The 13,628-nt window shown below is 41.0% G+C and overlaps 1 protein-coding gene across 1 annotated transcript; it reads left to right on the top strand.

Annotated features, from left to right (window-relative positions):
* The first annotated feature begins 828 nt into the window (after positions 1–828).
* On the top strand, positions 829–13,546 carry tgm8 (transglutaminase 8). Its single transcript, XM_030052198.1, has 15 exons — positions 829–884; positions 2,404–2,571; positions 3,452–3,703; positions 4,173–4,291; positions 4,396–4,524; positions 5,627–5,804; positions 6,164–6,299; positions 6,664–6,773; positions 7,940–8,055; positions 8,974–9,100; positions 9,309–9,433; positions 10,451–10,625; positions 10,938–11,101; positions 12,044–12,177; positions 13,048–13,546. Exons 1-15 carry the CDS (start codon positions 875–877, stop codon positions 13,205–13,207), a joined length of 2,103 nt encoding a protein of 700 aa, XP_029908058.1. The 5' UTR covers positions 829–874; the 3' UTR covers positions 13,208–13,546.
* The last annotated feature ends 82 nt before the right edge of the window (positions 13,547–13,628 follow it).

Here is a 13,628-nt window from a genome sequence, read left to right as displayed (position 1 = left end):
TGATAAACCATTAGTTCATGGGCAGTTCTGGAGTAATTCATAATTAAATTTGATTAGCTCATTGAGAAATGTACAGTTTTATGCTAATGAATGAATGGCAACCTTTTTTGATGCAATGGCCAGATAGACAGTCAAAGACCAGTATGAAGTTTAAAAGTTATTGTAAGTCAAGTTTCTATAATGGTGTGTTTTGTTTCAAAATACATTCAGTTATATCTCCTTTCCTTTTTTAATCAATTATGGCAATTTCATATATTCAGAACTCCTCATCAGTGTGTAATGCTAATAGGAACAGAGGAGCTGACCTTCCAACCAGCTTGTTCAAGTCTACTGGTATTTTTAAAGTGGAAATCCTGAAATGCTCACTTTTAATTTGAAATAAGCAACTCCACAGAGGTCAGTGTCAGGACGCGGGAGTACATTTTGTTGTCCACCTGCCTCATGAACAACGCAGAACCTTTCAAAAACAAAGCCGCTGTACTTGTTCTGAATGTTTTTTGAATGCTGTGGTTTGGTTGCAGCTTGCACCATGTGAGATTTACTTTCTCATTCATTGCTGATTTGTTCCCTGGTGACTCCTCAAAATTTTGTGTACCTTACTGTAAAGTGTCACCAAAAACACATTCGAAGTTTGTTTGTTTGTATTTGCACACGCTGCCAACATCAAACTCCCTGCTGCAATCTTGATTAGTCATCAAGGAGTCTGATTGCAAGATAAATCAGATTAAATCTTGGTGCACCAACATCCTCACGATATGGGTTTGGCTCTTCATGTTGGTGTTTATAAGGAGCTCGGTCCTCAGGCACAGCTGATACAGTACAGAGCTGTCCATCTCGACTGCACAGGAGAGAAACCCCCCTGCAAACACACGCCATGGCCACAAGTGAGTATAGATCTGCAATGAATGCTCATCAGTGGTGTTATCTGCAGTGTGTGTGTGTTTGTGTGCTGTACGCTTAAACTTAGCAGGTGGAATGTATTCTATCTCTATTAAAAAATCTGATTTTGGCCAGTCACTGCTGCCATCCTCCAATATGATCAATATGATTTGGTTTGATTTATTATGTGCAGTATTTATTGTAGAACTGCTCAATATTCTCTAAAGAAAGTCCTTAATCTGAACTAAATGGGATGTAACTGTAATGAAAATAATGCATTTCCAGTTGTAGTGTCCCAGAGTTGAAATTCATGCAAGTCTCATTCCATATGGAGTGGGCCCTTTAACAGCATGACGCTTCATTAGAAATTAAAAATTCATCCATTCACGCATCTATTAAACAAGGAAATTTCCATCAAGTGTGACGCATTCTGACAAAATGACTGCTGGCATTGAAGTAAATAATTTTCAGTTTTTGTTTAAAGTTATTGCAAAGTTCAGGCCTTTAACTGATGATTACAAAATGTAATCACTTGTGTGTGTGTTTTTTTTTTTTTTTAATGAACAAAGGGCAAAGGGATAGATAGATAGATAGATAGATAGATAGATAGATAGATAGATAGATAGATAGATAGATAGATAGATAGATACACTACTCACAAAAAGTTAGGGATATTCAGCTTTCGGGTGAAATTTCAGGATGAACCTAAAATGCATTATAACCTTTACAGGTGAACTTAATGTGACCTTCTGTAAACGTTTGAATGCACATGTCCAACTGTTCAATGTTTCAGTACTTTTTGCACAAGTTGCTGTTCTCTAACAAGGAGTTTAACGGCAAAATTCACATCAGGTGTTTGATGCTCCAGCTCATCGAGGTCGTATCATTTGGGAGCGGCTGCTGGAGACTGGGGTACCTCAGATGGAGTGGCCTGCACTTTCTCAGACCTGAATCCCATAGAAAACCTATGGGATCAGCTGAGTCGCCGTGTAGAGGCTCGGAGCTCTGTACCCCAGAACCTCAATGTCCTGAGGGCCGCCCTTCAAGAAGAGTGGGATGCCATGCCTCTACTTCTACTTAAATGCCCTACTTTCATGATATAATATCACTGTAGCGTGAACTTTTTATATTTTCCATAAATTTCACCCAAAAGCCAAATATTCCTAACTTTTTGTGAGTAGTGTAGATAGATAGATAGATAGATAGATAGATTTACTTTATTGCCCAGACTGGGAAATTCTTAGTTTTCTCAACTTGGATTTCCAGTGTTCGAATCGACTCTTCTATTTTTGCTATGTCAGCAGAGAGAAGATCCCTAATAATGATGTAGACAGGCAGGAAGAGCAGTGACTGACGAGGATTTGCATGATTTCAGAGATAAGAGTCAGAACTGTCACCATTTCATCAGAAGGAAAAAAAAAAAAAAAAACAGGCTTCAGCAGCCAGCAACTCGATAGCTCATCAAACATATTTTGTGCTTCTGTCATGTGAATCTCCTCTGTCATTGTGTTTTTTCTGTCACAGTCATTAAGAAGGTGGACCTCCACTGCCAGGCTAATAACTCCGCCCACCACACCAGTGACATTACAACTGATCAGCTGATCGTGAGGCGAGGCCAGTCCTTCCTCCTGACTCTGGAAATGTCGCGACCTTTCACAGAAGGCGAGGAGCTCCACCTCACAGCAGAGACAGGTAAGCCCCCCTCTCACCTGGACATGCCGTCACTCTGCTCTGATTGTGGGCGGGGCCAGAGACCAGACCTGTATGATGGTCTACAGTGGCAAATTTCTGAACAAGCAAATAATGCATTTTTTTATGCTTTGGTATTGCCTTTTATAACACCATTCCAGCACCGATAGGGCCAAGTGAAGCGTCTGAACATTTGAAAAAAAAGAATTTAAAAAAAAGAAAAAAGCTATTGTTTGTAGTTTTCCATTCACTTCACATTGTATGATATGAAAAGATAAACAAACGAATAAATGAATGAGATTCAGAAGAGCTGATAGCTCTGCTCCAGAATCTGTAAAAAACCCAACTAATTGGGTGTGGCCTGGAAGAAAGTGGGTATGGTCCAATCAGTGTCAATCAATATGTTGTTCCTTAGCTCATGACAAATGTTACATTAAATCCTGTGTTCCTGTTCCTGTTCCTCTGTTACATTAGTTGGGAAAGTATGTGAGTTTTCGGGTTATGCCACTCCCCCTTTTTGACTGAACATCCTGAAAAGTTAATCAAGTCATAGGGTGTGTGAATCCATTTGAAGTCATGAGCCTTTCTGAGACTTTTGTGATATGCCACGTCGCATTTTAGCCAAGAGGTGTGAAAGGTTTTGCACGTTTTCTTTGGTTCATGACCAGCCTTCTCACCAAATGTGGTGGGAATCGAAACAACCATTTGGAAGCTATGCCACTGTGTGACAAATGGACATCCACCAATTCATAGTCCGCAAAGAGACAAAGAAAATTAAAGAAAAACACACTGCTGTATATATGCTGGACATAATTTACAGGTAACATATAAGCACAGTGATGTCAAGATTGCTCTATTAATTTTTCTTCCCAACCTCTGCAAGGTTCCCATCCATCAGAGGAGCGTGGAACCCGATCGGTGTTCGGCAACCCCTCACCCATGTACTCAAAAGCCATCAAGGCAGCGTGGAAGTACAGCATTGACAGCAGCTCCGCCCTGCAGCGGGGCATCGTGGTTTTGACCGTGACCCCGGCGGCTGACGCCCCTGTGGGGAGGTACTTACTTTCAGCAAGTACCGAAAGGAAGAAAACCAGTCTGGGAAGCCTGGTGGTGCTCTACAACCCCTGGTGCTCAGGTAAGGACAGAGGGAGGGACAAAGAGTTACTTTCAAGAGCTAGACTGGAGCATCTACATGATCTAAAAAGGCCACTCCTTGCATAGGTCAAGGGGCAGAATCAGTCAGATTTACATATTTGCATCCAATTATTATCGACTATGTGTAATAGGAAAAATAAGAGGTTCCTATGAAAAACTGACTGATTAATGATTGCTGATAAATTATGATAAATAAAGTAGAATCAGCCCAAAGTGTGGGAAAAACTATCTACATGATCTACAGCCATTCTTTCACAAATGTTTGTAAAGGCAGACTGCTGGATTTTATACACCTGTGGCAACGGGACTGAATGAAACACCTGAATTCAATGATTAAGAGCTGTGGCCTGATACTTTTGTCCATATAGTGTATCTCTAAATAGTCTGTATGTACAGACGCTAACGCTGAATGTATGTAATGTTATGGGTATGTGTTTTTTTTTCTACAGCTGACTGGGTGTATCTTCCCAATGGGAATGAGAGAGAGGAGTATGTGATGAATGAACAGGGAGTCATCTTTAGAGGAGCAGGACACTTCATCACCCCTATGCAATGGGACTATGGACAGGTACACACATCACAGTGGTGCTGAAGATGTATTCATGGTTAGTTGATTGCCTGACTGGTAGATGGAGACACAGAAAGAGGTCTAACGCCTCCCTTTTTGTCCAGTTTGAAGACGACATGGTTGACATTTGTCTGAAGATGTTGGACATCAACCCCAAACACCTGAAAGACCCGGCTGATGACGTCTCTGCTCGCTGTAACCCCATCTATGTCAGCCGCGTGGTCAGCGCCATGGTACGACTCAAGTTATTAACCGCAACACTCAGCTAGTACCCATCCACTCTGTCAGCTGTTGGCTTACGGTTAAGTCCTTGCCGCAGTATCCAGGTTTCAAATCAGAGCCAAACCCTGTTTCTCTCAACCATCACTATTGAATAATGCAGGAATGGCAAAAAAAAAAATCTTCACAATAAAAATAAATATGGAAAACACCATGAAGCAGCATTTAGTTTACAAGTGCTTTTGTTTTTATTGCAGTATTTTAGGTCAAGTATAAGCAAGGAGTACATACGAACCAAAAAACTTGCCAGGCTTCCAGATGGAAACAAAATCAACACACTGAGATTTTGTCGGTCCCCTACAGCCCAGGCTTAAATAATTAGCTAGAGGGAAATTACATCTCACTAGCTCAATGGTAAATTCACATTTACAGCCACGGCATCACAATTGCCAATACCATTATGACTGGAGTTCATTGTATAATTATATGATGAGTAAAGAAATTGACTGTTTAGATAAAAAGAAAACCAAAAACTTTATTTCCCAAACTCAACTGAACCCCATTTCTGATCAACACGGTTAGTGACTGATCATACACCTCAATCAGGAGGCTGCCCTTTGAGACAAATTTGTAATTTGTGATTCTGGGCTATATAAATAAATAAAATTGAATTGAAATTTGAGGTGCACCTAAAAGGAAAACTCCTACCAGAAGCAGTCCTGAATGCAAACAACATGAATGACAAAATAAAGTTCAACTGAAACAGGTCCCTTTTCAGTAGAAATGTACTTAAATCAAATAATATCAAATCCCACTGTAACATAAGTGAAAGTGCTGTTCATCTGACAATTGAGGGAGCAGATCCTTTCTTCTTCAGTTTACATGCAGCATGAAAACTTATGGACACACAGCTCAGTGTTGCTTATTTGACAAAGTGAAAGGTTGCGATGCTGGAGAGTGAGGCACGAACCTTGAGTCAAATAATGAAGGCCTGGTGAGCGTACTGTACAGTTTTCCCTTTTCTTCTTGGGTAATATCATGAACGCAGTTGCTGAGCATTCTCCAAATGGCACAGAAAAATATTTCAAACTGTCCATCTCTACATCTCATCTGCAGATCAACTCTAATGATGACCGTGGCGTGCTACAGGGATGCTGGGATGGTAACTATGTTGGAGGACTCAACCCCACCCACTGGAGCAGCAGCACCAACATCCTTCAGCGCTGGTACCTTAACAACTGCCACCCGGTAAAGTACGGACAGTGCTGGGTGTTCGCTGCTGTAATGTGCACAGGTACTACACGTTCACATGTGTATGACTGTGTGCATGGTAATTGTTAAAAGGAGGATGTGGATGGGGATGATAATCTTCACTTAGGTAGAATATTTTCACTCGACACTGGAGTTCTGAGTTAACCAGGCTTTATTTGTGTCAATGAGAACTCTTGTGCTGAATAAAGACTTTGTTTGCAGTCTTCCTTTATTCCTCCTTTGTTGTTCTTGTGTACATATGTAAACCATTCTTGGTACCTATCAATGGTACCAAGAATCTTACTACATGTTAGTATCAAACATCAGTTCTGACATTTCTTTTCATTTTTGTATTGGTGCATATTTGTGTGCGTTTGTGTGTGTGTGTGTACATAATTCTAGTGATGCGGTTTCTTGGTATCCCTTGTCGCGTGGTGACAAACTTCGAGTCGGCCCACGACACAGACAAGAGTCTGACGATTGACAACTTCTTTGGACACAGCGGAGTCGTGGCCAAGAAGAGCCGAGACAGCGTCTGGTGAGATGAGCACATAGTCTGAAAATCAGTCAGCTGGACAATATCAATATATTTAGAAGGAAAAAACACTTTCGTGAAGTCCAGCCAAGTCGTGGAGTGATTAAAGTCAGAACTGTGCCTTGCCAAGGTTGCATTCCATCCATTTTGTGGCTTAACCGGTTGTGGTGGTGACAGGAAAGTAAAGCAGTTATGAGCAACTTCCTCCACCAGTAAAATCCACAATAAAATCAACTTAAATTGCTAGATCACTAACATTTCAAGTAGCTAATATTGAGGAGTACAAGGGTTCTGACCTTTGACACTCCTTTGGATTCTTAATTTCCATTGTCTGAAAATATTTCACCTTGTTGTGAATGTATTGCAGGAACTTCCATGTGTGGGTGGAGGCATGGATGAAGCGTCCAGACTTATTGAAATATGGCAACTATGATGGATGGCAGGTCTTGGATCCTACACCACAAGAAAGGAGCCAAGGCATGTACAATTCTCTCAAACAAAAAACAGCAGTCATGGTTAAATGCTGTGACACTTTACCTTACACGAAGTAAAGAGACCTGTTGAGCAGCACAACTGTAACTTGTGTTATAGCTGCAGTTGCCTGTTTTTAACTAGGCTTCATCTGAACTCGGGACATAAATAAATTAACATAGTCCTTCTTGTTCCTCCTTCTGGCCAGTGTGAGAAGTTGCACCCACTTGTTGCATATACACACTGTATTATTCAATGCGACTTACTCGAGGTCTCCAAAAACTACAAGATGTAGGTGTTCCACAGGGTTCATACCTAGGCTAACTGATATTTTTCATATGAATTGAATCATATGCTCTCACTTTACATGAGCACAAACAAATGGCACCGAGAGTGCCAAGGCACCAGGGGTCAATTCACCTGGACTAAAGAAAACAGGGAGACAGTATATATGTCTGGTGATTTGTGATAATCTGATCCAACATTCCGCTAATCGCTCCGCTTTGCTTTTGGACGCTAAAGGCCTTTGCACACCAAGTCCGACACACTGACACTGATACTTTCATCCATCATCACAGTTGCTGACCAGGATCTGCTCTGTATGTTGCAGAGTTTTGAGGCTGAGCCCTGAGAATCTGCGGATCCAGCTGCAAGGCTGATCACCACAGAAACTGAAATTAACCCATTCGGTTTCTGTGGTGATCACCCGGTGCAAATTGTGCACTTTGCGTAATGTGGATCGCCTATCCAGCTCCTCGCTCTTTTTGTCTCGTATTGTGAATTTCACAACAAATACAATAATAAAACGCATTGGCCTCAGTGTGCAAGGTATCTGTGCGTAATGATTTTTATTGAATGGTGGATTAAAAAATGCATACGCAAAATACGGACTTGGTGTGCAAAGGCCTTAACACATTTAAGCATAAATGTACAAGCAATTACAGGTCCACTTTTTTGCTCTGCTTGCAATCTGTCTGTTGTCTGTCACATAGGCAGGGATACACGGTAATTTAGAAATTTAGACTTTTTGTTTTCAGTTTCAGTTTCATTTTAATTCATTTTTAAAGCGGGTTTGCCAGTATAGTTTTGAAATCGACAGACTGTTGTGATTTTTTGCGGTGGCTGCCGATATTGCCGCTGACACCAATGTTGTGGTGACTGTCGCCCTGCAGGAGCGTTCTGCTGCGGTCCGGCTCCAGTCTCAGCCATCCTCAAAGGCCACGTTGACCTCAAATATGACATCCCATTTGTCTTCGCTGAAGTCAATGCTGACATTGTGAACTGGATGGTAAGTACCAAAGCCTCATATCTCGGGAAAAAGGAAGACATTAAGATTTCTGGAACTGCCTCAGCCTTTACGCAATTCAGTTTTCCTTTCATAAATTTTATCATATTCAAATGTAGTTATGCCAAAAACTGGATGGCCTGGAATTTAATAGTTTTTCCTGGCAACAGCAAAATCTCCTTAAACAGTCTATCAGTATTGGTTTACTGAGGACTCCAGCAGGGAGCCGATCTTCCCTTGTCATTATCATTCTGTATAGGACGCCATCAAAACTATTAAACTGGGAGCATCATGTTTTAAAGTCCCCGTGACTTCGACTTCCTGTAAAACAGAGGATTTTAAACAGTGACATCACCCTACACTGGTGGGTGTAAATTAAAATTTCAGCCAATAAAACCTTCACAAATCATTAAACATCCTCTAATCTGATGTTTCTGCATAACAGCTTTTCAAGACAAAGAGCACATTTGCAGGCTTCCTCACCACCAGATCTTGACACAACTCAAAACCATAAACACCACATGGTTTATCATACTTCCTTTGTGGCTCCTGTTTTTTTTTTTTTTTATTATTATTATTATTTTTATCATTGCTTTTTGGCGACACATCAGCTGCTCTTGGCTTTAAAAATGTGTCCATCATGTCAGCTAATTAAAAAGGTTGCTTCCATTCCCCAGGCATCGTTGTTTTCATGGGGCATAAAGGCCTGATGGATATCCAAACTGTGCCAACAGTGTATGATTTAAAAATGTTCATCCTCTGTTGTTGAGAAAAGAAAAGAATGCATTTGTGCAGCCTTTCCACAAGCAATTTGTCTCCATGGGACCCACCAGTTCGTCAAGACCCATAGTTTGAAATTCACCAAAATCACAAAATGCAACAATTTATCTCTGTGAATGTCTTTTATGTCCTCATTCTCAGGTCAGTGCCACTGGTTCCAAGACGAAAATGAACTCCGACACCCGGAAAGTGGGCCAGAACATCTCCACCAAGGCTGTGGGCTCAAGCAGGAGGATGGATATCACCGACAGCTACAAAGACAAAGAGGGTGAGGAGTGTGTGCTAATGCTAATGCTAGTGTGTAGAGGTCCACTTAAACATAATGGGCGACCACTATTTGGTGCAACAGTGGATTGACCGGCAGGGGAGTGACTGTTTTTTTTTTTTTTTTAATGTTTTAAACTCTATCTGCAAACCAAATGTCCTTCACAGATAGCAAAGGTTGAATGATTGAATGAACGGTGTTATCACAACAGGCAGTGCGAGGGAGAGGACAGTCTTCAAGCACGCGGTCACCAGTCTGAACTCACAAGAGGAAGGAAACGACCGCGGGCCGCAGAAAGGAGCAGAGCCGCTGAAGGTGGAGATGAAAATTGAAAAGGTAACAAACCCAGAATGATGAGGGGCAAGATTTTCAACTTCATGATGCTAGATCGGATGTGACCTTGGTCCTCAGAATACTATAACTGGCCTCCACAGACTGCAGGTGCTCCCTTTGAATAGATATTTTGGGGTGCAAATGTAGGTTTTGTTTAGTTCGTCAAGTCAGTCAGTGGTTAGTGTAATACACAACAAATGGACTTGGAGAAAAGTGTTCGCTGCACAATAATGAAAAGAGATGGTAATTAATGTCTAAACTGTTACTATTTATAGGCAAAGGTCTTTGAAGCCCTAATCCAGAATAGATTTTTCTTGCAGCATGCAACAGTTGTGCAGTACATCGACATATAGAGCCAATGTAGGGGGAAAAAAATTACGGAAAGGGTGATATTACAATAACATTATGGGAGTTTTTTTCTCATACATTTATGACTTTAAGCTCAGAATTTATTCTCACAAGTTTGTGATTTTATAATCTCAGAATTTTTAAGGTTTTTTTCTCATAAATTTGTGAGTTTTTTTTCTCATAAATTTACCACTTTAACCTCAGAGAATATCCAAATTTGTTTCTCATAAATTCCTGACTTTAATCCCGAAAATTCATTGCAACAAATCAGAACAAACCAGAAAAAAGGAAAAAGAAAAGAAAACCAAATAGGAACTACTTTTTTAAGTTGGTTTCTTTTTTTTCTCTCTGTAAGTGACTTTGGGTATCCTGAAAAGTGCTATACAAATGTCATGTATTATTATTATTATTATTATTATTGTTGTTGTTGTTGTTGTTGTTGTTGTTGTTGTTGTTGTTGTTCAAGTTTCCAGGACAGAATATACTCACAAAACAGGATTCACTTAAGAAGTTTTCATATTAAATATGTCATTTGGTCCAAATGAGTTTTACTTTGCTATTTGCCACCAAGAGAAGCAGCAGTTCTTATTCATTCATTAATTCGTTCATTACGTACGTACTTATTTAGTGGATATTACAATTTGGAGCAAACCTGGTCTGATTCTGTATCAGGACAGGAAGCTGCTGAGCAGTCAGGACGTCACACTGATGCTGACGCTGCGCAGTAAGGATAAAACCACGAGGGTTTTGTCCATCGTCATCAACGTCCAGGCCATGAGGTACACCGGCGTCCCGGTTTACAACATCGAGACCAAACCGGAGGACAGGACCCTGAATCCGGGACAAGGTGACAGATGCTCTTTTACACTTTAATACTGTAAATGCACACTTACACATTGAAGTATTGTTCATTAAAATGTGATCTCAGTTTGGTCAAGGTTGGTGCAAGAATGTACATCAAGTGTAACAAAAACTGCAATTTAATTAGTTTTTGTGATTTTGCTCTCAGCTCCTTGAGGGATCCCTCATTAAAATGAAAACATTTACTTTCACTTTATTACACGGCTATGTTGAAAACTTGATTCTGATGGGTCACCTTAAGGCTGTCTGTGGTCTTATATGGTCTAATGCAGAATTTCTCTCTTTCTCTATCTTGTAGATCTGTGCGCTCCTATCATCATCCCGTTCTCAGTCTACGGGAAACACACGGCGGACTGTGACAGCCTGAAGGTTTCGGCTGTGGCCACCGACAAGAAGCAGCCGGATAACATCTACCTGGCCGAGATCGACGTCGTCCTGGAGGATCCTCCCCTCTCCATCGCCGTCAGTATATCAGCCTCAGCCTCATGGCGGTTACCAGCTCTGAAAACACACGTTGGCAGGCCTAAATCGCTTCTGCATCCTCTATCTTACATTCACAACAATAAATCTGGCTGATATTTGTGTTGCATGAAATATCAGATATCCCACATGCAGTCGTCTGCTGGTGATAGGAGGGAATTTGTTTTATTTAAAAGTCCATGATGTCTTCCTGACCTCTGAACAGGTGTGGCGGGTCACTCTGCCTTGAAGATCTGGTAAATTAATTTCAATAGCTTGGTTACAGTGGAAAAGTTTAGTTCATGTTCCTCACTGTCACTTCTTAGCAATATTGACATATCGTTCTCCACTGCGACATAAAATGAACAAGACACCATAAAAGAAAATGCTCACTAAAAGCTGATGAATATATAAAAACATTGGTAATAAATGTAGTGCATTGAGAAATGAAATGATCATCAATCCCACAGAAAAAGAGAAACTGGCCAGTGACGAGTGTATCAGTTTGGAAAGGCAACACTGCAAATGCAAGAATGTTAGTATCATGAATTACAAAGTATTATTTAAACTGCCCATCCGTTTAAATTAATTTTGTTATTACAATCAGATAAACCAAAAGTTATTTGTAAGTGCCTTTTTGAAAAATGTGTCCAAAGTGCATGTCTGTGGACTGTGGGTGGAATCCAGAGCTCCTAATGGACCCTGGCTGGTTCTGGGAATCGAACCCAGGACCTTCTGATGTGAGGTCAGGTTATGCTTCAGTGACATTCAGGAGTGTAAGATTACCAAATTCATCGAGACACCTTGCTGAGCCCACGCCATTCTCAGCTTGCATGAATCAATCACATCACTCCCAAGCCACACAAAAAACAATATTTTTTGTGTGGCTATTGATCTTCACAGGGTCTGTTTATGCTGTGCTGTATGTGTGTGTGTGTGTTTCAGGTTTTGGGTCAGGCCCAGCAGTACCGTGCGATGATTGTGGAGGTGACGTTTGAAAACCCGACCAATGAGACGCTGAGGAACTGCTCTCTGACCGTCATGGGAAGCGGCCTTCTCAGAACTGTCACTGAGAAAAGGTTAGTTACCATTTCCTCTAAGCGTACATCTGAGAGTTAATGCAACAGAAGCGAGGAGAGAACAACGTCAGGAGGCGTCATCAAGATAAACTGAAGTCCAGCAGGACGAAGGTGCCAGCGAGCAGCCCATCAGGTGCAGAGGTGTTTGCGAAAGAGCAGGTTCTTTAGCCTTTTCTTAAAGATCTGCTGTCATCTCGACTATTTGATGTAAGGTGGTTATAAAACTCAGTGCGAGTGAGTCTTGACGTTCTGATAAAATCAAACATGTTTAACATTTTCGTAAGTCTTTGATCTTGGCTGATGCAAATAGTCCCTCTCTCCAGCACCAAACAGGAAGCAGCAGACCAGGTTAAGGGCGCGTAAGAACGTGAAAAAGTCTCGTGTGTGTGTTAAAGTCCATAATAAGCAGGATTTCCACACACTGGTAGTCAAGGTAACCCAGATCAGGCTGTGAGACTACTAAATGCACCATCTGAACTCCTCCAGGCTTAATAATTCTATTTTCTACACAATCAATCAATTAATCAATCAAGAGGGAACCACACTTTAATTTCATTATTCAACCTGTTGTATAATGACAAATAAACTTCCTTGTATCCTTGTATTACCTGCAGAAGCATCGCTATGATATCCCTATAATATCCCTATGATATCTGTCAGACAATCTCAACAGGAATCTGGTTGTAGTCTTGCAGATAGTGACGCTGCAAGATCCCACAAAGTCTTTGTAAAATCCTCAACTCTGTGACTAAAACTTAATAATCACAACTTATCACAACTCTTTTTACCCCTGTGTGTGTGTGTGTGTGTGTGTGTGTGTGTGTGTGTGTGTGTGTGTGTGTGTGTGTGTGTGTGTGTGTGTCTCACCAGGGTTCCGGACCTGAAACCAAAAGAAACGATGCGGTGCAGCTTCTTGGTGACGCCCTACAAGGCCGGCCTGAGGACTCTGGTGGCCGACTTTGACTGCAGCGCGTTCAGGGACATAAAGGGCAGCTGCACCGTCGACGTCAAGCCGCACTGCTGTCTTTAGTTTGGTAGCTGTTTGTCTTCATTTTGATCAAAATTCCTAAAATCACTCTCTGATCTGATGTGTGCAAAACGCTTTTTCCAGCTCTTCCATCGTCTTTATTTTCATATTCTGCACTGTGCTGATAATGTGACTGGCAATATATACTGATGGTTTTGCGGGGCAGTTCTATTAAATTTAATACATAATTCATACTTCACATAATATATGAAATCATGAAAGTTTGCATCATTGCTTATCCATGAGCTGCACCTCAGAGGAGTTACCTTTGAAAAAAAAAAAAATCAGTTTTCTGTAAAAACATGGAGACTGAGAACGTTGTTTGTGCAGATTATTGAGAATCAATAAAAGCAGATGCTTACAGGTAAATGGTTCTTTCACTGGTCTTAACCCTTTGTTGATTAAGTGCACAATCATATTAAAT

Source organism: Myripristis murdjan, chromosome 5 (genome assembly GCF_902150065.1).
Source record: "Myripristis murdjan chromosome 5, fMyrMur1.1, whole genome shotgun sequence".
Classification (NCBI taxonomy): Eukaryota; Metazoa; Chordata; class Actinopteri; order Holocentriformes; family Holocentridae; genus Myripristis; species Myripristis murdjan.
This window is presented reverse-complemented; position numbering and strand designations above follow the sequence as displayed.